At 46.6% G+C, this 25,720-nt stretch overlaps 2 protein-coding genes across 4 annotated transcripts; both read left to right on the forward strand.

The window, feature by feature from the left end:
- Window positions 1-2,420: 2,420 nt before the first annotated feature.
- LOC117895178 (5,10-methylenetetrahydrofolate reductase) lies at window positions 2,421-10,001 on the forward strand. Its single transcript, XM_034802640.1, has 3 exons — window positions 2,421-2,539; window positions 8,699-9,393; window positions 9,445-10,001. The coding sequence occupies exons 1-3, from the start codon at window positions 2,436-2,438 to the stop codon at window positions 9,927-9,929; spliced, it is 1,284 nt and encodes a 427-aa protein (XP_034658531.1). The 5' UTR covers window positions 2,421-2,435; the 3' UTR covers window positions 9,930-10,001.
- A 1,627-nt stretch (window positions 10,002-11,628) lies between these two features.
- LOC117895181 lies at window positions 11,629-14,934 on the forward strand. 3 transcript variants are annotated; one of them, XM_034802644.1, is made up of 6 exons: window positions 11,629-12,168; window positions 13,090-13,304; window positions 13,469-13,666; window positions 14,327-14,395; window positions 14,456-14,541; window positions 14,606-14,934. In XM_034802644.1, the coding sequence occupies exons 3-6, from the start codon at window positions 13,589-13,591 to the stop codon at window positions 14,721-14,723; spliced, it is 351 nt and encodes a 116-aa protein (XP_034658535.1). In that variant the 5' UTR covers window positions 11,629-12,168; window positions 13,090-13,304; window positions 13,469-13,588; the 3' UTR covers window positions 14,724-14,934. The 3 variants fall into 3 exon arrangements, with proteins under 3 accessions (XP_034658535.1, XP_034658537.1, XP_034658538.1); XM_034802646.1 differs by having other exon boundaries at window positions 11,629-12,164; XM_034802647.1 differs by lacking the exon at window positions 13,469-13,666.
- Window positions 14,935-25,720: the final 10,786 nt, after the last annotated feature.

Raw genomic sequence — 25,720 nt, forward strand, 5'->3', positions numbered from 1 at the left:
TTGCAGCAAGACGACTGGCAGCTCAGCTAAAAAACTATATCCACATAAAGGTAAGTTTCCGCAGCTTTTTAATTTATTTATTAAGCAAATTTGGGGGCACTCCAAAGTGGATCAGTTAATGATTAGCTCTGAGGACTCCCAGCTAAGCTCATTATTAACAGACAAGAGAGAGGAGAGACCCACCTACTGCAGGTAACTACCACCAAGGCAGCTCCTAATTGGATCGTTAGCCAGAGGCAAACCCCAAGCCCAGAGCAGACATAATTGGTTCAAGTGGGGGACAGAGAGAGAGAGAGAGAGAGAGAGCGAGGGGTAAAGGTTACCTGCAACTAATGTCAACCGAAATGGAAACGGAAATGAAAGTAAAAACGCTTTCGATTAGCCCCTGGCCGAGGTCTGTGGCTTGTCAGAGTTTCGGGCAATTAAATGCAAAGAAGCGGAGCCCCTGGCCACAGTGCCTGTCCCCAAAATAGGTGTCAGCCGAGTGCTCTCTGTGCTGCTTCGTGGGTCATTCCATTTCGTTCCCACAATGGACAGTGCCTGATGGAGTCGAACCTCAAGGCGGGAGCGGCAGCGGGAGCAGCGGCGGGGACTGCCAAATTGGATCGGGCTAATGCCCGGCAACTGTCATGTGCAGTTAGGCAAACACGGCATAAAGTACACACACACACAGGGACACACACTCGACGCTAAAAGTGAACGCACGCGATGCCATTAGGCGCAGCTTGGACCTGCACTGGCAAACACCTCGGCAACACTCTGCTCCCCGCTGCCCGCTCCACGCTCCCCGCTCCCTTTCTTTCCATTTCCATTTCCATCAGCGCAGGCGACAACAACAGAGAAACGTCGGAGAGCCAAACAACTTTGAACATTTTCGACAAACATGTCACACATTCATATGCGGAACAACAACGCCCCTTGCCCCCTGCACCCCCCGACAGCCGGGAAGAGTGGGAGAGAGAGACAGAGAGCAGCGAGAGACACTTTTGGGGCGCACAGTGGGCAGAATTGGAAGGTAAATGTTAGAGGGAAAAATGTGAGGCAAGTCTTAGATTTGGAAGGTGGAATTGGGTTTGGGTTGCGGGTAAAATGTTGGTTAAAACTTAAAGAAGGAAGCGAATTCTCTTAACTGGAATATGTGGAATAGCAACAGATCCTCAAAGCATATTCTAGCTACGAGATTAAACTCCCAGCTTTAGCCTGCAGTGCGTTTTACATTTCTATCATTTCACATCCCATTTGGTTGCAGTTTTTATCAAATTCTGCGCCTTATCCCCTGCCCTTTTCGGTATAAAAATCCAATCTTTTGCCTTCATTTTTGCCACACGTATTGCCTATTGTTGCCCCACTGCCGCACACAAGCACTTGACACAGGCACCACATGAGGCCCTGAGCACTATGCGACCTGACAACAGCTATCGGTGCTATCGTTTCTGGCCAGCAACAGCAACAGCAACAGAGTCTCTCTCGCTCCCTCTCTCCCTCTCTCTAGCTAGTGTCGCCACAAACAGCCATCGATCGAAATCGAATCGCACGATGGACGGCAGGGACGAGCTGTGTGTGCTTCAGTCGGGGCAGGGGGGCCCTTCAATCAGCTGTCAAATGAAAATGTCAAAATATCAAAAGTGAAAAAGGCAAAGTAAACTTAGGCTCGGGTGCCGGGTCCGTCTCGGGGTCTTGAGCCCATTATTGTATATTCTCTGCTGCTGCCACACAGTTGAGGCCTTCTAAGAGGTGCCCCCCGACTACGCTACATAAATGTATGTATGTACATTTATGTATACATATATATGTATGTATATGTATGTACATATGTATGTTGATGTATTCATATGGCTGAGTGTTTTGGTATCGGTTTGGTTCGTTGATTCGTTAGTTTCGTTAGTTTGTCATGCAATCAGTCTGTCAGTCAGTCAGTCAGTCAGTCAGTCAGTCAAGCAGTACGCCAGTTCGACAGTTCGCCGACGATGTTCGCCTCTAAGTGGCCCTAAAACGGCAGAACGGGGAGAGGAGTGCGGGAGAAAATAAAACACAAAATGTAAGCAGGCAAAAATCAACACGAGACACGAGAAACAACGCACACAATTCATGCAGCGAAAGATATGTACATAAATTTGTACATAAATGTATACATACATATGTACATACATAGTTGAATGTTATGTACAGCCCCCGATACGCTGAGGATGAGCGACATTCAGTGGGTAACAAGTTGACAGGCTCAGCCCCTGGGGGCTCAACGGCAAGGTGTTTGCAATTGAACGCTGCTTCCAGGCATCATCAAGCCAAAGGTACATAATATTAATTAGACTTTATGACTCATAAAGCCACTACCCCACCCCCCTTAGCACACAGCTCATAACTGTCAATCAAAGTTCACTGTTTTATTGCTGTAGAAAACTCAAACAAAATTGAAATTGATTTAATCTAATTAAATGTGTGCCAAAATTCTGACCAAAACTAAAAGAAATCTTTCGATTATAATCAAATGCAATCTGCTCGAGGTGCGCAATGCTTGGGGCTACAGTGAGTCAAGAAAGTAAGTGCGCAGTAGAATAGCAAAAAAAACACGCAGAAACAACAATATTTTCTATAAATATTTAACAAATTTGAAGAGCCACAAAATAAGGGAAACTGCCAGTAAAAGTGCTCCCCAGTTTCTATTTTTCAGATCATTTTCATTCCTAATCTTTTATTATTAATACACAAAATTGCCACAAAACGCATTTATTCAAACAAAAATACAAAGGCCAAGCGCTGCCCCAATCCTCATAATTTTGGGAGCTCTTAATCGGCTTAGAAACTACAAAACTTTCAATTGAATTTTGCCACAATGTCTGTCTGCCGGCTGGCAGCAACTGAAAATCAATATTTAGCCTTGCCTTTGAGCGTTTTTAATAAAGCCAAAAACAGCTTCAAAGAGCACTGACAATAACCTCTGGGTGGGGGTATGTTATGGCAGAACTTTGTTAATCTAAAAATCTGCAAAGAGCCTCAAAAGAATGGCCGATAGACAGAACCAAGAGTGGAGCAACTGCCATGAATAAATTCTACAAATTAAATATGAGAAATCTCTTGCGAGCTGCCCATCAGCGGACACCTCAAAATGTTTTGCTGCTGCCAGCGAGGAATGCGCTGAGGTGCGTACAGTGGGAGATTTTTGCTGATGGACACGTCTGACATTTGTCTCTGGACCGTGACAATAATCGCCGCATTGGGTGCGAACTATCTCTGGCGGCAGCTGTGTCCCCGAAGCAGATTTCCTGCGGCTTCCTTAATTTCGTGCACCTTTTGCCGGCCAACGTCCATTATGCACTCTAAAAAACGCCCCACCATGGGGATGGGATGTCACAAATCAATGGCTGCGCTCACGAATCGAATGGTGCCCACAAGACCATAAAAGAGACCCTCAGACTACACCATTTATGGGTCGCCCGTTGCCCCATTGTACTATCAATATTATTTTCTCTGTTTTGTCGTTGCTGCTGCTCTTCGTTTTATGATTTTTATTTTATTATTATTATATTTTCGTTTTCTGGCTCTTTGGGCATGGCATTTACATACTCGAGAAATGTGTGTGGGTGTCTGCTCGTGCTCTTAACGGGTTTCTCTGGCTTTAACGGTTACTGCCGCTGCCAGCGCTTTACGACTCTTTTTTATTGCTATTATTAATGCCCGAATCTTCCATTTTCGGTTGTGTGATCTATTGTCTGTGCGCTGGGTGTCACCTTCCCCGTGGAAACTCGATGTTGAGGTGTACATATGGAGGTACATAATTACATAAATGTATACATATTTACATATGTACGTGTATTATGTGTTAAGCGGGCAGCAGGTTTCAAGCAATATCAACACAAAGAGTGCCTTTATTTACGAGTTTATTTTTAATCATTAAAATTTATATATTTTCATGGAGAAACTTTGTTTTTTTCGCACCGTTTGGTGGCAGACATTTCTGCATTTCTCCATTATTGTTTAGAAATATCAGAAAATAGTCCACAAACCTTTGCTATTCTATGCCTATAATCTTCCACATGATTTCACTTATTAGAAACTATTTATTTTTTTTATAACTAAACCTTCAAGCTGCATTTTGACTGCCGAAACCCTTCAAATAAATCCTCAACTTTCCAGCCAACATTCTGTGAAATGCCACAAAAATATGCCCCCAGCAAGCCTTAAAGCGGTTTTCTTCTTTCTTTTTTTTTTTGTTGTTCATTTTTGAATTGAATATTTCAATCAAATCCGCGTCGCCGCTCCAAATTACGACATAATTTTCTGATCTTTTTCGCTTTTCACAATTTCCGCATTTCAAATTAATTTCTACGCGGCAGGAGGGGCACAGCACAGCCCTGCACTCCCCCTGGAAGGCTGGAATATTAAAAAATTGAAATCTGTTTAACGTGTTTACTCGACCAACTGCCAATACACGAGGAGTACACGCGGCGAAGGGGGAGTAGGCGGAGGCAGGAAGAAATTTCATTAAAAGGGAAAGCCAGAACGCGGATGGTGGAGAGTGCAGGATGTGAATGTGGATGTGGATAGGACTCTGAGCTGCGGCGGAGGCGTGCACAAATTGTGGCGACTCATGGCGCAATCGTCAATTATGGCCCGGACAAGGAGCGGGCAACAAAAGGGACGCGAGAGCCGACAAAAAATATATTGTGCTCGATAATCAAACCGAAAATGTGCACAGCTTGAGTCAAAATAACGCAGCGGGTCCACGGACCATGAATGTGTGTGTGGGGGGGAGTGAAAACGGTACAAAACAGAACAGCAAAAGGGATACACGAGGAGAGTGAGGGGGAGGGAAGTTTTAAGCAGCGGGATATGCGTATGTTTGACATCGCGCTCTCTCTCTCTCTCTCTCTCTCTCTATGCCCTGCCATATTTCCCGTTCTGTTTTCTGCTTTATTTTTGTTTGTGGCCTTTCTACTCCTTTTCTACACTTTTTCTTGCCCTGCTTCGCCACCCTCCCACGCGACGACGCTGACGCTGACGTTGCCAGGCCCATAATTAAATTACATATATTTATGCAGGGTATGTGCGCGGGGTATGATGAACACTCAAAAACACACAGCAGAAATTTCCGCTAAAAAAACTTAAGTTTCCATCGTGCAAATTTTAGCAAAGAAAAGGAACAAAAATTGCATCAAAAGTATAATCTTCCATAGCTAATGCCAAGTAGAGGGTATTCCTCAGTCCTGCCTTGTGCTCTTTGTGTGTTTCCTACTTGTTTAGTTTTGTGTTTCAGCGCTCTTGCGAGTGTCTTTGTGTGTGTTTGCTGACTTGCTTTACTTTTCCATTGTGGTTCTCGCTTCTTTTTCAAGGCTGCACTCTCCCAGTCTCCCACTCTCCCATGTTCTCTACACAACGAGAACGAGAGGCGGCAAAAACTTGAAAAATGTGAAAATAAATGTGCCCCATCCTTGGCCCCCGTGCCCGTGTGTAAATGTGAAATATGTAATCACCCGAAAAATGTTGTTTTCGTTATTTAAGTAATTACGTTTTTATTTGCGGTGTACGGGAAATTATGGGATTGCTTTTGCGGTGCCCTGCCCCCACCCACTGCAAACTGATGTCCTGTGGGGATAATGGCCCCGTTTGGGGCTGCTCTATTAATGCGTAAAAATAAATGTGATTTTAATGTTAAATGTTATGCGATGAGCGGCAAATGGCACACATTACAATGATCTATGCTAATGTTTAATATGAATATTATTTACATTGATGCGCGGGCTGCTGGCAGGGGAATAAGTCAGAGAGAGACCAGAATTAAAGCCTTTAACTTAGAGCCCTTAGAGGTGGATAATTCTAAGCTGTCCCTAGGGAAACTCCAGCTGAAGTGCAACTCCAAACTGATTCACGTTGATCCAGCAACGGCAATTTCTTAGACAAGTCCAAGCCGCAGTCCATGTCCATTCTCTGCCCCTCCCGAACCTCCCCTTGTGACAATTCAATATCGCCGAATGGTTAGTCATTTGAGCAGCAGCAAATGAAGTCCGGCCAGGACCAGCTGTAAGCTCTCAGCCGCTGAAATGGGAGGAAATCGAAGCGCAGAGCCAGCAGCTGAGCAAATGTGACCTTGAATTGGTACGCAGGCAGCAGGCAGGCAGTCCGTGGACTGCGTGGACTCGGATTACGAATGCGCAGCGCGTGACTTCCAGCTAAGTCCTAATTATGTCAGTAACTCATCCGAGATTGGCCCGGACCAAAGGATTTTTCGAGCGTGCCTGCCACGTTCGCCGTGCGGCAAGGGACACGGCGATGACGCAATTTCAACAGCAACAAGAGAAAAGATTTGCAACCAAAATACACAAACAGAAAGAGAGAGAGAGGAGAGAGAGAGGGAAATCGAAAGGTGGGCCACCCGTCGCCCCTGTCCTTCGATGCAGATCCGCATGAGCTGTGCCCTGCGCCCACTGAGGAGGGTTGAATCGCAGCCGGCACTCGTCCTGCCTGCCACTCATCGCCCTAGCCAGATTTTAGCCATTATAATGATGCGATTCCATGCTGCATCAACCCCCTGGAAACTGCGTTCTGGATCCTGGGCAGCCATCAGTCAGTCAGTGAGTCAGTGGGAAAGCCGAAGCTGCCGCTGAAGCTGTGGGCCAGCCCACTCACCCAGTTATGAGTGTCAGTCACAGGAGTGTGCGTCAGTCCCGTCCTCCACTCGATTCAGGGCCTAGCAACAAGCGATAAATTTCGACATCCACGGCGAGCACTTCTCCTGCGAGAGGTGAGAGCGGCAGGAAGGGCAGGAAGAATCGAATAAATATTTTCGCCCCGGCATCTGGCAGTTTTGGGTGGATGCATCCCCCGAAGCGACAGTGTTTCAACCCTCAAAATGGAACAGGGGGAGGGATGGACAGAGAGTTACAGCAAATTTGATGGAAAATTCCATGCAGCCAGCCACAGATGTCAGTAAATGTACAAATGTATGTAGAAATGTATGTATTTATGTAATTATGTATGAAACGATGTAGGAAGCGGCAGGAGGCGCAGTTCCTTCCTTTGATGTACATAGGTAAAACCGCTTAAAGCACAAGTAAAATGAAGTGATGTCTCCACTGATGTACGTTGGATGTACGTTCCATTGATTGCTTAGAAATTCTCCCAAAAGCCAAGCCAAAGTCGGGCATCTTTTGGCCATCTCCTGCCGTAATCCTTTCTGGCAGCAACTTAAAACCCAACTGCGGTGCGCAGACTTGCCCTGCCTTTCCCGGAAATGTTTGAAGCAGCTTCTGGGAGGCTTTCCCCGGTAACTGTGGACTTGTAAGCGACTTACCTGTGGGTGTCCCACCGCTCCTCCAACTTATTATAAACCTCTCTGGCAGCTCGCAGCCTCCGCTGGCTGCTCTCTGTTGCCATAATCATCTTAATAATTTCACAACTCATGTCTTTATTACATTTCTGTGCCACACAGCCACCGCATTATAATTTCCCGTCGCTCCGCTCGTTGGCATTTTTTAATTTCAGCCAAAGCAAAAGTATCTTTTGCGGCGCAGGCAGGGCCCAGAACCCAGGAGGAGCTCAGGCAAAGTACAAGCTCCTCCTCATGCGTGTGCCTGCTTCCTGACGCTTTTCATCAAAGATTTTTCTCACATTTGTGGCTCCGGATGCCGTGGGACGCTCCGCGCAGCAACTTGCCACGTCGCAATTGAATCCCTCAGCCTCAGCGCTTTCCCCTTCCTTCCTCTGTTCTCTGTCGCTCAGCAGGTGACCCAGAGCCAAGGCATTGGCCAGGCTAATTTGGCAAAAGTCTTTGAGTCGCAATTCGCAGGGAAGCTGCTTAGAAATCAAAGCCCTGAGGGGTTTTTCTTCAGTGGATTGGAACCTTTCGTGATCAAAAGTCTTTAGTGATCGAAGCTAGACTGCGGGGTATTCTGTTCCTTATAGCTGAGAGTTTCCAGTAGCAAGGGAAGGGAGAGTTGAGAGCACAAATGCAGCGCAAATTTCGTTACATATTTCAATGCATAAACTCCACATATGATGCTCCATTTTTACATAAACTAATAATGATTATTGCACTTAAATGCTTATTATTGTCCTCAGTTTTGGTTCAGCTTCCCGCATTCTGTATCCGTGGCTGCCTCTCTTGAAATTCTTTCGCTGCTGTCATGTTTGTTTGTGTCCCATTATAGATCCCAAACATCCATCCATCCGTCCGTTCTATGTGTGGATCTGCCCCTAACTTCGTTGCCTGCCTGCTGCGTTTCTGCTGCGGGACTATAAATTTAGAATGGCCTTCTAACAACGCAGCCAAAACAGGTTCCTCCATGCCGCCCTTCCTGCCACATACAACTCAAGCCGAACTAATTTTAATGCCTGCCCCCACCACAGTTCCTCTTACTCCTCCTATTTCAAGGTCTCCGTCTCTGTCTCTGTCTCTGTTTTTGTTGGTGGGGGCGACGCTGCAGCTGCATCGCGCAAAGGGTTGGCATCCCCTCCCCTCAGAACAGGTTCCCACGTCCGAAGTCTCCCAGAATTCTAGGGGAGATACCCCAACACCCCGACAGAGATTACCATTTTATGAGCATTTATTTAGTGGATTTTAAAGGTCGCCAGCTGTGAGACAGAGCGAATAATTAGCGCTGGAATACACTGCCAAACAAATCATAAATTATTCCCTGCTCAAAGCTCGTTTTTGTCTAACATTTTCTAACGTTTTCGCACTGTTCTCCCTCTCATTTTGCAGCGCATTCGTTTGTCGCCTCGATTGTGCACCTTCGCGGAGATTGCATAATCACAGACTGCCGATAACCTCACGGGCAAGCGGCAAACCAAGCAAAACAAATGCCTGCCCAGCCCAGACACGGTCCCAGTTCCAGTTCCAGTTCCGCGAGATCTGTCGCTGGGCGAGCAACAGCTGTGGAAGGTTCCTCCGCGAAATGCATGCCATAGAGCCAGCCAGCAGCGGCCTGGCCACCACATCCTATGTGCCCTGCGTGCACTACACCACGGGGCAGACCAGCGGCACGGACTTCGTGGAGCGTCGCGTGGCGACGCTGGTGGCGGAGCGCACGGCACGGCGGCAGTTCTTCTACGGGATCGAGGTGGTGGCGCTGCAGTCGGGCCAGCCCACCTGCCTGGACTTCAATCGCTTTCTGCCCATACTGCCGACATTCGTGAGCATTGTCTGGCTGGGCACCGAGTACTGCCACGTGAATCCCATCGATCGGGTGAAGAGTCTGCAGCTGGCACGCAGCCTGGAGGCGCGCATTCCCGTGCTGCCGCACATCACCGCCTACTGCCTGTCGCAGGAGCGACTCGATCAGTTTCTGGCCCTCAACTTTACGAATGTTCTGCCCATACGCGGCGACCTGGTCCACGAGATACAAAACTTTACCTACAGCTGGGAGATTGTGGACTACATACGGAAGCAGCAGGGCGGCAAGTCTGTAAACTTCAACTGATTCAATCTCTAATTATGTACCCTTACAGATAACATTTCCATTTGTGTGGCTGGCTATCCGGAGGGCTACACCAGCCTGCCCCAGCGCCAGGATCCCGCCCAGGCCATGCGCTTCCTCAAGCAGAAAATTGCCGCTGGCGCCGACTGCATCATCACTCAGATGTGCTACCGCTCCGAGACGATCATCCAGTTCATCAAGGACTGTCGCAGCGCGGGCATCACAGTGCCCATTGTCGTGGGTCTGACGGTGGCCGACTGCTTTCGCACCTACTGCATGTCGGAGCACATCGCGGGGGTGCACCTGCCGCCCGAGAAGCGGGAGGAGCTGCTCCTCATCCACAAGGAGCCGCAGCGCGTCGCTCAGTTCTTTGTGCAGCTGAGTCTGCGCATCATTCGCGATGTGCTCGATGCCGATGTGGGTGTGTATGGCATTCAGTTCTACACGTTCAACAAGTTTGAGCCCATCTACGAGCTGCTCAAGGAGCTGCGCACTCTGGAGATACTCAAGGACTAAATTGTGCTTCGATTGAGGAAATAAAATGGAAGCCAAGTCCACGCTTGGCATGGAATTTCGAGTCGTAATCCAGATGCCTGGCTAAACCCTTTACAGCATTCGATTTGGGGTGGTGTTGAGGTAACTCGAGGCCTAGTTCCAACCCCTTTCTCCCGACCAAATGAAGCGACTGACACGGCTAATGGCTAGGGTCCAGCCCTGTCCACTGGCTGGGCATCTGCCGGGCTTGTGGCTGCAGCTGGCCGCAAAGCGCAGGATGATGAATGGAAGGACGAACCCCTTTTTGCATGTGCCAAACCCATCGCCCCATCCCCATCCCGGCTGTGTGCGTCATAAACGTCAGTCAATGTCAGCAGGAAGGGCCTCAAAATTCGCAAATGCGTAGATACTCGTCTTCCTACTCGCATTTTGGATGGTTTTCAACCGGAATAGAATACAATTGTTGCGTCATGGCGCACCTTCCACTGGGAACTTGGAGGGTTGATGGTGATGTTGATGGTGATGTTGATGCCACAGCGTCAGCGCCAGAACAGGCTGTACAAAGACGCACTGAAAGGTCTTTTGACACAGAAGAGCGTTTGACATTTGTAACTTGCGGTTGATCGGCCACGGGAGAAGGGATAAGTGCCAGGCCCAAACTCCCAAATAGCGACTCCAAAAGGGGTTGACTCCCAGAACAAGGCGAAAGGGTTTCTGCTCCTCCTGCTGCCCTCCCCACTGTTTTCGCAGCTGTCGCTGAAGTCTGAGAAATGATGTGCCAAATGCGAATTTCCCTTTGCTGTTCGTTTCTCTTGTCTTTGCCCTCTCCCCTTTCCCCTTGCTGTACTTTCGGCTGTGCAATTATTTATCGGCAATTAAGCCAAACAAATGGAGCCATTAGGGGCTGAGAGGCGCTCCCTTTGAGGCCTCTTTGGAGCTTCAAGTTTGCCTTCGAATTTGTCTCAGGGAAAAACTCTTCTGCGTGTTTGCCAGATTTAGAATTTTGTTTTTCTGGCACACTCTTCTTCGAGTGACGCAAATTACTTTGATTACGTTGATTCGCTGTTCGTAAATGTGTCCCACACAATGCGGGGAGGGGGACAAACGTCATTCGATGTGAATGACACGAACAGAAGCGAGCAGCTCATCCATGTTGTATCCACGAGTGGGCTACTTACTGGCATTCCAATGGGAGTGGGAATTAATTTTCGTATAAAAAACGTTCTTTAGAAGTTTGTTACAAAGTAGTTCTTATGTCTTTATACCTTATCTATTACATAGAGTATGCTGTATGTAAATACACACACATATGTACATACATATGTGTGTATTCATAGCTGATATTCATCAAAAGAAATCGTCTCTACTGCAGCAGATTCGTCGACGCTGGCGCACAGCTCGCTGCCCTGTCCGCGCTGCCTCTCTTCGATTTGTTATGCGTCGTTTAATTTTATTTCAAAACAAATAAGCGTAAAATGAGGAAATCCACGATAAACAAAACCAAAAAGCAATCCAACAGCAACAGCAAACGGCAACGGGCAAACGGGCCTATGAATCTGTGTGTGGAGAGCGTGCGAGTGTGTATGTGTGCAATCTATAGAAAAGCAAAGCAGTGATCCTCTGCCGCTGCCGCTGCCTGCTGCCACGGCCTCTGCCAACAACAAAGAAGCAAAAAAAATTGCACTGCTATAAGTTTGTTTGCGGGGCGGTGGGTGGTGGAGGCTGGCAGGCGATCAACGAACAAAGAAGGAGGCAGCTCACCGAAGAAAAGCAAAGAGCAAAAGAAGACCTAGAAGCGGGGAAGGAGGAAAAGAAACAGCAGCAAAAGCAAAGCCAAGTCACGTTCACGTTTCGCTGCCGCAGCCGCAGTCGCAGTCGTCACCACAAATGATCTCTGTGCGGGCAGCGAGAGGGAGGAATCAAATCAGCTGGCAGAGTTCCAAGCAGAACCAGCTCTCTCATTCTGCTTGCCCACTGACATCAAGAGAGTGTCTCTCTGCGGGAAGAAATGATCCGAGCGTTGTTTTGAGTGCTAAAAGAGAGCGAGTTGGCAGAGCAACTTGAGCGTTCTCTTAGCAAAGAAATCGGCTCAAGAGAAATCATTGCTTCGCTCTCACTTATTGACAGAGCTAAGAGATCTTCAGTGCCTGCTCTTGAGCGATCCCGCAGTCGGCAAATTACGCTCAAGAGTGTCAGTTCAGCGCGGAGTCAAAACACAAGCCAGAAAAAAAAAGTTGTTGATCGTGTACTGTGACAGTGAGTGAGTGATATATAGAGAGTTTTCTTATTTACATACCCACACACACACGTATATATATTTTTGTAGCGGCAAGAGTGTTTCTGTATGAGTTTGAGTGTGCAATGTAAAGAGTGTACAAAAAGTCGAAAATTGTTTACGACAAACAATAAATAGATATATTTCGCAGCGTTGTTGCTGCTGCTGTACTGTAGAAGGGGTTCGTTGGCAAGGGGTTGGCTGGTTGGTTGGCAGCATGTGGCACGCTGCTGCCTCTGCCTCTGCTGCTGCTGTCGTATCTGCATCTGCACATTGATTTTTACAGTTTTTCCTTTTCTATGCGAAATCGTGTGTGTGTTTGTGTGTGTCGGCGCAACGACCGATACTCTCTATATGTTTCACCTCTCCACAACACGTCGCACAATCAGCGATAGAGACAGAAAGAGACGGCTGCTCTTGTGGACCTGCCCCACAGCAATTTGCATGCCCCGTGTGCGCCTTCGTGTGCGTATTAAATTAACCCTCACACAGCCACACGTACACACACACACAAATACTGTTACACAGTGATGTGGATTGAGATACGGACACGAGCTGCGCGCATGCAAAAGGCGAAATTGGCCAAAGCTCATGTGAAATTTACGGCAAATTGTAACAATTTTTTAATTAAATTGCAACAAGACCGAAAATAACGAAAGTGCCACACATGCACACAAACACAGGCATAACGCCAGTGGAGCCCAAGTGGGGTCTCCGGAGAGTGCAGGACTTACCGTTGTACATAAAAATGTACAGATTTACATACTGCATGAACGTATGTATGTACATATTTACATTTGAAGCTCTGCAAGCGCTTGGGGAAGAATGTTCTTATATGTACATATGTTGATCGGGAGGATCCAATGCTAAATTTAATGAACATAAATCCACATTGTGTCGTTCTAGCCTTCAGGAGGAGCATAATTACTAACAGCCCAGAAATAAGGACCCGGAAACCCACCTCAGTGCTCTAATTTTGCATCAATCCTCATATTCATTTGGCTGGTAGCGACCTTCCCAGACTGGAGAGGTTCCTACTGCCATAGCTCGCTGGTGCAGCATCTTGGTTGATCATCGCGATCTTCGTGGGTGGCTGGTGCTTGTTTTTGGCAGCCGTAAAGGTAAGCAAATATAACTTATATGATTCAAGAAAATAGACAAAAGAAAATATAAACATTAAGCAATTTATTGAAACCGTAATTTAGAATACTAGAAATAATCAAATGTTCCACGGATAAATTTGTTTATCAATGTCTCAAAATGTCTCAAAATGTCTCAATTCCAGCGCTCACGGTAATATTTGCACAGTCTGACCAGGGCAATGACATGCACAACTAGAAAGGAAAACAAATTGCATCAGAAACAATGAATCAATATTAAGGACTCTTCCCCACTTGGAATAAAAATGGTTCCGAAGGCCACAATTGGGAATGGATTGCTTATAATTAGGCCCAACTTGAACAAACCTGGACCATCCTGCGGGGTAAAAATAAACATTTAAAGAGAAAGTACAATGGGGATTATTACATTTGACTGAAACAAATCACTTGCCCGCTTATCGCCAAAATATATCAATATTCCTGACAGCACGTAGAAGGGCGCAATTGCCACTCCACAATATGTCCATATTTCGGTAAACAGGTCTTCCTTTTGCTTACCTAAAAAAATATAAAAAATATAGTTAACGATTATGTACTTTACCAGTTGAAACAGTAACTGACCCAAATGAATTTCGAGGATGCCGCCAATACATGCCAGGGTAAAAATAGCCCCCCAGACTATGTTCCAAATGGAAAAAAAAGTTACACATTTCTTATCGGAGTAATTTTGACAAGATTCACACATTTTGTTGTTGACGACTCTGAGACTGTTTGAGTTCTGTTTAAATATGAATTTTATCGCCTATATATCTGGTACATATTTCTCAGAGCTATCTATGGTCCAATATTTGTTGTTGTATTGTAACAATTTCTCTAGGAAGGGTGTATTTATAATGTATTTATTTATTATTTACAAGAATTCCCTACATTTAAGGACTAGCCAGTTGAAGATTAAAGTCTTTAGTCTTCGTGAAACATCCTTATCCAATTACAATTGAAATTGTGTCTATATAGTAACTGAAAGTTTTGTTCCTCTACTTTAGGGTCCTGGCCCAGATGGAGGACCGTTGATCCTGGCAGTCCCCAGCAGTCGCTCCATGGTCCAAAAAGTGGTAAGTGTGTTCATGTCCTGCCTCTTCTACCAATCTTAAGTTTGTTTTTCCTGTTCGCAGTCAAGAACCTTCGCGAATAAGAGTTTTCTTCAACGAAGATGGCAATCCTGGCAACATCCTACAACACTTCCACTGTCCAGAATGTCGTAAGTGTGCTCGTATACGCCTCTCATTTAATCTCCCATTTTATTTTCTGTAATTCCATTTCAGTGTCAATAATGTCATCTACATGAGGATCTTACCCAAGAAAGCGGCCATCAAGGACGAATATGACCTGGGAAGTCCTGCAGATCTGAAGGACAAACTGAAAAATGCAGACGTACCTTAGATATTTAATTTAAGTTAAAAAACTAGCCTTAAAAAGATACATTTGTGAACCCTAAAAATTAAGGATATTTTTATGGTTTATTCAAAAAGTATGCCCTAGTAGCCGTGGCCTGCAGTCCTTGTCGTCCTTGATGTATTCAAACGATGCAGGACACTTTTCCGCTCACGTGGAGGCGTGGCACGACCTTATCCGACAGGAAACAGCCGAGTTATAGCGTTGTAGTGATTGAAATAAAAATAACAATAAAATTGAAAAATTTTGAAGTATCTTTTGGGGGCAGAAATGATTCTGAAAAGTGTTGCATACTTTCAGGCGATAGGGCTTCCCTTACAAAATTGCTTAGAACAGCCGTATCCTTGGGTCCTTGAGGTCCTTGATGGACGCAAACGATTCAGGAGACTTTCCCGCCCACGAGGACTCGTGGCATGTCCTGATACGAAAGGATACAGACGAGTTATAGGGTTGTAGGGATTCTAGTTGAAAAATAACGGTAAAATGGCATTATCCTTAATGTCCTTGCATCCAAAAGGACTTCCAGCGATCCGGGGCATTGTCCCGATTACAAGGAGGTGTGGCATGTCCTGATCGGCCTTCAAATAAAGGATAAAATAACAAAAAAAGGATCTCCTGTTGTTGTTGTCGATTTATGTTGTTGTTGTTGTACAACAAAAGTTGTTGTTGTTGTTGCTGTACACTGGCGCCCCCGCGATCACGACGGCCACTTTTGGAACTAAAATATCGTAGTTCCAAAAGTTACCGTTCAGGCCTGGGGCGCCACTGTGGCAAAAAAAAATCTTGAAAATGCTTCGACCAAATGTAAATTTTCAGACCGAGTACCAGGCCAACAGAAATCAGCAGCAAGTAGCTGGTTTTTACTTTTTCCACTGTGTCAAAGGCTGGATGATATGAGAAAAAAAAAAAAAAATAGTTGCGGTTTCATAGCATCTAGTTTTTGACACAGTGGAAAAAGTAAAAACCAGCTACTTGCTGCTGATTTCTGTTGGCCTGGTACTCGGTCTGAAAATTTACATTTGGTCGAAGCATTTTCAAGATTTTTTTTTTTTCACAGTGGCGCCCCAAGCCTGTACGGTAACTTTTGGAACTACGATATTTTAGTTCCAAAAGTGGCCGTCGTGATCGCGGGGGCGCCAGTGTACAGCAACAACAACAACAACTTTTGTTGTACAACAACAACAACATAAATCGACAACAACAACAGGAGATCCTTTTTTTGTTATTTTATCCTTTATTTGAAGGCCGATCAGGACATGCCACACCTCCTTGTAATCGGGACAATGCCCCGGATCGCTGGAAGTCCTTTTGGATGCAAGGACATTAAGGATAATGCCATTTTACCGTTATTTTTCAACTAGAATCCCTACAACCCTATAACTCGTCTGTATCCTTTCGTATCAGGACATGCCACGAGTCCTCGTGGGCGGGAAAGTCTCCTGAATCGTTTGCGTCCATCAAGGACCTCAAGGACCCAAGGATACGGCTGTTCTAAGCTATTTTGTAAAGGAAGCCCTCTCGCCTGAAAGTATGCAATACTTTTCAGAATCATTTCTGCCCCCAAAAGATACTTCAAAATTTTTCAATTTTATTGTTATTTTTATTTCAATCACTACAACGCTATAACTCGGCTGTTTCCTGTCGGATAAGGACGTGCCACGCCTCCACGTGAGCGGAAAAGTGTCCTGCATCGTTTGAATACATCAAGGACGACAAGGACTGCAGGCCACGGCTACTATGGCATACTTTAAAAAAAAAACCATAAAAATATCCTTAATTTTTATGGTTCACAAATGTATCTTTTTAAGGCTAGTTTTTTAACTTAAATTAAATATCTAAGGTACGTCTGCATTTTTCAGTTTGTCCTCCAGATCTGCGGGACTGCAGGACTTCCCAGGTCATATTCGTCCTTGATGGCCGCTTTCTTGGGTAAGATCCTCATGTAGATGACATTATTGACACTGAAATGGATATACAGAAAATAAAATGGGAGATTAAATGAGAGGCGTATACGAACACACTTGCGACGTTCTGGACCGTGGAAATGTTGTAGGATATTTGCCAGGATTGCCATCTTCGTTGAAGAAAACTCTTATACGCGAAGGTTCTTGACTGCGAACAGGAAAAACAAACTTAAGATTGGTAGAAGAGGCAGGACATGAACACACTTACCACTTTGCGGACCATGGAGTGACTGCTCGGGACTGCCAGGCTCATCTGGGACTTCATCTGGGGCAGGAGAAATACAACTTTCCTTGGATATCGAGCATCCATACTGTGTATCGGCTTCCAGAACTCTGCTACGAAAGGAGGAGGTTAAAATAAAAGCGTTATTAGTAATATAAATATTTACAAACATTTTTTATATAAACTAAATATAAAAGAAAATGATTTGAAAAAATGCAAAAAAAAAAAAAATGTTCCACCCAAAAGAATCTTCACATCTGAAGGTTCAAAAGCTCGTGGCTAAGATACATATGTAAATTCTGTCAGTTCCTCCACATGACAACAGCCGAAACTTGTCCGGGATCCTATTTTTGGGAAGAGGAGTCCGCTTTAGTATTTACATTTTGGGGAACGGAACGTACTCGTTGAGGGATGCACATGCCTCATGCCGTATGAGCATAATTTATGGCCAGAGTCGAAAGTGATCAAATATAAAATGATTATTTTCAGAGGGAAGCAACAGAAATAATAAAATCGAAGCGCTACGCAAATTATAAACAAACAACCAAATCGGCAGCACGCCAATACAAATCCCATCCGTAGTCCCCCACGATCCCAAAAACATTCGAGAGACCCGCCACAAAAACATCGTCGATCTACGTAGGCAAAAGTGCTAGGGGTTGGGAATGGTTCGACTATGGAATACCCTAGGATCACATGATTCAGACTGGAAGGTTCACAAAATATACCGAATTGTACTCGATTCCATGAGAGGTTTCTCCATAGCCAATTATTTAATGCACAAAATATGGCTCCTGCCTGAAAGGCCCCTGGTCGCGGCAGAGAGTAAAAATAAAATGTTTTACTGTGTCGGTTTTCGGGGCCCCGGGCCTGATTGCAGCGATATCTTTTGATCTTGCTCTGGCTGTGGCCTCTTCGCTCGTGTCTGAACTTATGATGTTGGCACACACGGCGACTCGACCCAGTAGAACAGTCTCTGGCTCTGTCAACGTTGCACGGTGAAGATCGACGGGCAGCGCCAAACGGAAGCTGAATTATGGCTGCACCGAAAAGTCGAAATGCAGAATCGTAAATTCAATGCACTTGGCACTCGACCCGACCCGTCCATTGGCTTTTGCCACATGTTTTTGTGATTTTTAATGATCGACTTTCACTTTGGATTGCATCAGGAGGTGGCCCACCACGATCCAAGGGATAATTTGCCACGTCAACTTGCATGATATTTCAACCTTTTTCAGTGATGCAATTGCCAACTGTATTTTTATGCTGCACATTCGATGTGGATGTGTTTATGGGCAGATGTCTAATTGCTTGGACTTGCCTGAATGACTATATCCGAAAGCACGGACAGCGAGAGAGACCTCACACGGCGTTAAAGCCACGTTGATGGATCATTTCCCTGGAAGTTCAGGGCATTTCGGACCTGTCCCACTCCCAGCGCCAGTCTCAGTCCCAGTCCCCGACCAGGCCATTAAAATTTCATGTGTACCGAGAATAGAGCGCAAATAGGCTGTAATTATAGAACAAACATACAAACAAAAAACACACCTCACTCTTTCCCCACTCTCTCTCTCTCTCTCTCTCTCTCAGATGGTGCCGAAATGGTAATTGTGGATACACATGTACATGCATACATCTGTGTGACTGTGAATCCATACATATGTACACATGTACATACATATGCCTATGTATGAGCTGACTCTTTTAAGAGTTGTTGTTGTTGTTGTTGTTGTTGGTGGTAGCGTGTAATGCCGCAATGAAAATCGCCCATTACAACAATTTCATTTCATTTTGCCGCCTTTGCGCTTACGTAAGCTCCGCACACAGAAACAACAACAACAGTTGTGTGGAGAAGGGCATGGGGTGGAAGACAGCAGAAGCACTGCAGTTGGACTGCCAAGAGCAGTTCCCCAAGGTGCACGCTAGAGATGGGTTCAGCCTCAGGGCACTCACGATGCACGCGACAGGGTAGTGGAAATACTAACTTAATATTAATTCTAGCTATAAATCGATATTAGAACACTTTCGTCGAACTATTTGCAGCTTTTGGTTCAATTATTATTTTCTAAGGCCAGCAATCTCCCACATTCGTGTCTCTCGGCCACCTCTAGTGCCTTCCGCAGTGGTCGTGGAAGGGTGCAAGGGGTGTGGGGGCCATTTGTGCCACCTTTTTGCCGTGCAATTACACGGCCAGCAGCCAACAGCCAACAACACGAGCAACAGCAGCGACAAAAGCCAAGCAAAAATCGCGCCAGACAAGCTGACGGCAGCGTGTGATTTTCATGCCCGATGCGGTTGGACGGATGGGATGCATTGATAGACGAACGAACGTGTGGTGGGGAGGGACTTGGAAAGCTGTGCACGGCATAAGCCCATATACGAGTAAATCTCAATTGGGCTTACAAATGTGGCAGAACTTTAAAGGAATACTAATGCTACTAGTGGTTTCCTCTCATTAATTATGCATTCTGATGGCAATCGCTTGAATGCTAATCTGCTCGTGTCAGGTCCCCCAATTAGCTGTAGAGCATCCCCGGTTCGGTACTTCGGCCGCGAGAGAGACACATTAAATGTGATTAGATCGAGGCGATCCGCTCCGCTCCGTTCCGTACCGTTCCGTTCCGTGCAATTGCAAGTCAGATCGGAGCACTTTTCATGATATCGCCTGATGGACGATTAGTCATCGACCGGTTTTCACGATTGTCGGTCGGAGTACACGTTCAAAGCTGCCAAGCAACAGCAGCAGCAGCAAGAGAAACAGCAACAACAGCAGCAGCAGCAAGAGAAACAGCAGAAAGAGTAACAGCAACAACAGCAGCAAGAGAAACAGCAGCAGAAGAAACAGCAGAAACAGAAACAAAAGCAACAGCAACAACAGCAGCAGCACGCGAGCAGCGAGCAGCGAACGCTGAAGGTTCCAGCAGATAATTGCCCAAAGAGAGACAAAGTGAGAGAGGGGGAGAGAGAGAGAGAGAGAGAATCCCAGCTGCAACAACTACACCAGCAACGACAATGGCCAGCAAGTACTGTTAGTCACCGTCAGCGATTAAAAGTGGGAGACGGAGACGAACTGGCTAGCAGCACCGCTGCCATTAGGTGCACAACATTCGCGCGCGGTGCCCTAGGCGAAATCGATGTCTACACAGTGGGCACAGTGGGCAGAAGCAGATGAAAAAGTGCACAACAAAAACACCCATGCTTATGATAATTCAAATATAATAATACATTAAATTACCATTAATGTACATATTATATAGATAAATACTTAATCACTGGCAGTGCCACTGTGCGCGCAACAGACGAGCTGGCAACAGTCACGTAGCGTCACGTTCCGTCCGTCCTGCCTGGCAACAACAGCCCCACATTCACATTCACATTCACCCATACGGATGACCTTAAGCCCCTCTCATGGCAGCAGTACCTCAGTCAGTGGGCAAACCAGAGGTTCGTCACGCGAACAACTTTGTACCAGGCCCCAACCATGTACACACACATAAGCACACATACATGTGTAAGTGTATACGTGTGCTCCTCCTCACTTGAATTTGCCACCCCGGACTGCACTCCAATATTGGCACAGCTGCTGCGCCCGTTAGACAATGCCTTGGGTTTTCCCGCTTCTGTGGTTTCATTTCATCAGATCTGTTGGCTAAACGCTGGCACTGATCTAATTTAGTCGTACCGCCGCCTGCCCTGGAAGTTCTTTCTTTGCCCCTTCCGCTGACTCACAGCCGTCTGCGGCCAGCGGCTGTTGCCAAGGCCCCAAGGTGCTGAAAGTTTTCGAGAGCATTTGTCATACGAATGTACGAATATTCGGCGGCGGAATCGGAATCGGAAGTGTGATAAGATGCCATCGTTATGCGTATATTTCGCTTGGAGACAGATTCAGTTTTTATGGGATCTATCGTTAGTCATGGAAAGGTACAACAGACAACGGACCATTGCATCATTTATTTGCCTTGGCAGCTGGCATGGGGAAGAACCTAAACAGAGTCTCGAATGTACTGGCACTTTCTACCAGCTCAAGACTTCAAAGATCTGGGAGAGCTTATTCCAGCGGAATCTTTTCAAACCGATCTTTAATGGGTGATGGAAAGCTACCAATTGTTAGGTCTCTGAGCGTATCTCTCGATTTCATCAGTTGGCTCTGTCTGTTGGCTTTCATTGCTCCCCTGTTCGTGTTTGATCTGATCAGGAGGGACCTAATAAACATTTTCGAAGCATCCAAAGCGGATCGTTAAAAGAGTTTGACACACAAATCCGTCCGTCACTCACTTGGGCTATGCAAATGGCCACACAACACCGCGAAAATATAAGAGGAATACTCGAGGGTATTGCCAACACACAGAGGACACCTTTCAAACAGCCCAGAAAGTGGATTCTAATATAATATAAGACGATCTGAAATGTGTTTAGAAGGTGGAACATTCTGGCTGCTTCTCTTTGGAGGAGTTTCCAGCGCAAAGAACCCGTCTCGACCAGTTCCATCCGTTAGCCATCGTTTGTGGGGCTTGACTTACTTCCTCACTTTAAGCATTTTTACATAAACCTACAAGCCCTCCTTCTCCCCTCTTTCTGTCTATGCGGAGCACAGTTATCCGTCATTATCTGGTGACAGACATCAGCTGTTGTTGTTGCCCAACGACAAGGCGACAACAACGACGAAGGCAGCAGAGGCACAAGCCACTGACATTTCGGGCTAGACGATCCATGTGGGCCCTGTTGAAGTTTCTTCTTGAAAAAGCCAAAAGCTAGAACCATTTCTCCAAGAAGTCCCTCGAACTCTCCTCTCTGCCAGCTCTTTGGCACTGATCGATCTTCCCCCGCTCTGCACTGTTGGCTGGCAGCAGCCACTAACGAGCGGACCCACAGGCCAGCACTGAAGAGTAGAAAAGTTTGCCTGGCAACAAAGCGACAATCAAAGAGTCGCAGAGCCCAAACAAAAAGAGTAACAAAATGTGAAGGAAAAAAGAGAAAAACAAAACGATCAAAGTGATCAACAGGCGGATGGATGGCAGTTCAAAATGCGAGTGGGGGTTACACTTGGGACATCTGCTAGAAGCTAAATTTAGAGGCTCTCCCAATCCAAAATGATTCAGTCAACGCTGGAAAATTATATAAATAAATACATTAAATGCCAGTAAAGGTGTAATCAGTCATTAAACGTTTAAAATCTCTTCGGCTGTCCAATATTATCCTGAGATGTGATAATTATTGGCTGTTCATTCACCCCCACGACTTCTAGCAGATCGCACCTGGGCGGCACGGAGTGGGGCACGTGTTGACAGTCTATCAAATTGCAATTATGACACGCGGACAGCTGTGAAAATATTTGATCATACATGGAGCCAGTGGAATTCGGCCAGGAGAGCACCGCTCGTGTGTGTCTGTCAACACCTCACGACTTCTGTGGAGTGCACTGCCCCCGCTGGGCAAGGTCAACACGAGTTGAATGCCCCAATTGGCAGCAGGCAGCAGGCACAAGAATACTCAACCCAAAAGGTGTTCCTTATCGAAATGAATTTCTATTGTTTGGCAGCTCCATAGATAGTAGAGCAAGCCCCCCATCGACTTGGACTATTTTGGTACTTGATAAAGTTTCAACTTGATTGAACTCCCTGGCCACTTATCGGTCGACTGGGCTGACGCTTGTCTGCATTTAGAAACGGAATTTACTTCCACTCAAAAGCGATCTTAATGGCAGCAGAAACTGATCTTTAAAGTTGTTTTAAATTATGGCAATGCCTGGCAGATGTGCCTCGAGATTCATGGCTCCTCTTGGGATGACCCGAAGGTTCTTTACCGCTTTGAGATCACTGGAAGTTTCCTGCATCTGGCGCTCTGTTTTTGTGCCTTTTCTAGCACTTTTACAGCCACTACCAGAAGGGGCTCCAATCCCAGTTTTACACTTAACGACTACAACCAGTGGACAAGGTGCGGCTGGGTCTACTTGGCATCTGAATCTGGAGCTGGAGCTGCCTGCAACTGGACTCTGGCACTGTAGTGCCGGGGCTCCAGCTTTAATGGCGGACTGCAGGCAGTCCGTTGCATACGTTGCTACTGTGCAATGGGCCATTAAAACTAATTGGCATGATTGATTGCCCCAACGTCCGCCGTGGCCCCTCTTGGGCTCTGGGCGTACGCACGCCTGCTGCTGCCTCAGCCATTCGCCAGACCCTCCTCTGGGCTGGCTCGTTCCTCCATCATTTAATTTAATTAATGAGCGTGTGTATCAATTGGTTTGCAATTGTTTAATTGCTTGTATCGTGCAGTGTTGTAGCTGCCGCTGCTGCTGCGTTCCCATACGCCCCCGCTGGGTGTCTGGTGTCTTGCTCGTGCCCCACTGTGCCCCGACTGCGGCTGCCCGACTGTGGCATGCCGTTTTGTGGGGCTTCACCCCGGGGCCTTTAGAGTGTACACCTCCCCCCTCCACTCAACCTTCACACTTGACTTTTGTGTCATGTTACGTCTGTCAACGTCTCTCTCTCTCCCTCTCCCTCCCCCTCTCTCTGTGGCTGGCTTTGTGTCTAATAGAGGATAGCCCATAAGCCTGGCAGCAAGAGCACAAGCATTTTTGGACTTGTTCTCCTTCCAGCCGCTGCCCTGTGCTCTCGTGTTACCACACACAGAGGGCGGCAGTAATGCCATGCCTGAACATGTGAGAGGGAAGTCCAATTGGATTGCAGCTCTACTAAACTGAGTGCTAAAATCTACTGGAGAAAGATCTGGCACTTGTACTCCGTAGAACACAATCCAAAGTGTGTTCGGAAGATGACTCCGAATGCCCCAGTTAATCGACGCAGATCTGATGATGAAACTTTCGCCACAGCGGCGGAGAAACTCTGTGCTGGCACCTGAAGCGCTGATTGCCAAGCCATTGTGTGGCATTTCCTCTCCACACACACACCACACACATTCTCTCCGTTTGTTCGTTCTGCTGGCAAATGGAAGACACAGACAAAGTGCATATGAAACAATGGAGCAAATTATGTCTGTTTGCCACTACGCGTTCGACTTTTTAGCAACGGGGAATACTGTTGGCTGGCCCACCCATTGTTGGCATTTTCCGAAATTCAAACGGAGCTTCTGGGTGCGATACGCTTCCCTGCCACCTCTCTCTCTCTCTCTCTCTCTGTCGCTCTCTTAGTCTCTGGCTGTGCCATTGTCACTCTGTGGTGAAACAACTTTTTGTACGAGCCAGGAACGGCGGAGACAGAGACAGCGGACAATGCTCAGCTCAATATCCATGTAGTAACAGCAGACGCCGACCTGTGGCTGAACTTTTGCCATTTGCTGGCACAGTGCCATCCAAAAAGTTTGAATCAGAGACACCAAAATGTATTGAATCATAAGAGGCACAAATGTTAGTCAAAGGATTTAAGTTTGAGTGCAAATGTAAGTGCAAATCTGGGGCCATTGCTTATTGCAAATTAATTTGCATTAAAAAGCATTTTACGAATCTCTTTGACTGTCTCTCTCTCTCTCTCTGGCCGCAGACAACGGCACGTTTGTCCAGACATCACGTACGAGTACGAGTACGAGCAGGTAGCCAGATGGCAGGTAGCGGAGAGAGGAAGCACCGTTGCCCGGCGCCCACCACCAGGCGGCTCTCTTTCGGGATCTCTTTTGGATGTCGTCCGCGTCACATGTGACGTCGGGACGGATTCGGGTACGCGCTCACGTGCGGAATTGTGTCGGTTTGCTCAAAGGTCGGTGGGGGGAAGGCAACGACGTCACTGGCGCCCAAACGTAGTTTGGCGACAAAGTCACGTGCACATGGAAAATCATTAAAGACTACCTTGACGATGTTCTCCTAATTACGCTGACGTGTCGATCCCACAGAGTACCCAAATGTAATCTGCTTTCTATGAGTGAAGTCAAAAAGGCCGGAACTACGGCCCCCACCCCCCACACACTCACCCTTGACAACGGCAGAGTTGAATGTAACCGCACGACACACAAATTTGCATTGGAGCTGAATAATGCTCAACCGATGCTCAAATTAATTAGCATACGGCCAGAGGCAATCAATCAAAAGCCACAATCTCAGCTGCAAACACACACACACACATCTCTACAAAACGGCTGTGTGTGTGTGTGTGTGGTCAGATCGAAAGGTGAACGAAACTTTCCATGCGGGGGGCGCCAATGCAAATTCGCCGCGGCAATAAAATGCACAAAACGACGACTGAAGCGCAGCAGCGACAACTGAAGCACAACTCAGGCACAGTGAGAACTGCCTAAAGGGAACACGCACAGTGGAGGAGCTGCCTCTTTGTGTGCCTAAATATTCTCCATTCTCCATGGCGACTGCAGAAATTATCATCGAAGTTTGATGACCGTTTCGCATATATTCGAGTACGTTGATGTATTCTCCCCCACAATTGTGTGCCAGAGAGAGAGAGAGGGAGAGCGCGTCCAATAATTGACATTCATTTCCTTCTTGGCAAACGGCGCAAGCACGGAACTGATCGCACGTCAATCGCGAGACAAAGAAGAGCGCAGCGAAAAGAGCGTCATAACGATCATGCCCATGCCCAATGGCCGGGCCATCAGTGTAGAAGTTGTTGCCATGCGGCCACCCCTCCTCACGCTGCTCGCTGCCGGCTTGGCAACCAACAGAAGGTCTGGCGCATGCATACGTGACTTTTGGCATTGGAGGAGTACGAAAACGAGTGCGAGTTCGAGTGCGATTATTCACCCAGGCGCTGCGTAGGGTAAAAGGAGACTGGAGCAAACATTTTTGGTCATTTATCCGCTGGCAACTATGCGCAGGGAATGCCAAATATAAACTGCGC

This window comes from Drosophila subobscura, chromosome J (genome assembly GCF_008121235.1).
Source record: "Drosophila subobscura isolate 14011-0131.10 chromosome J, UCBerk_Dsub_1.0, whole genome shotgun sequence".
NCBI classification, from domain to species: domain Eukaryota; kingdom Metazoa; phylum Arthropoda; class Insecta; order Diptera; family Drosophilidae; genus Drosophila; species Drosophila subobscura.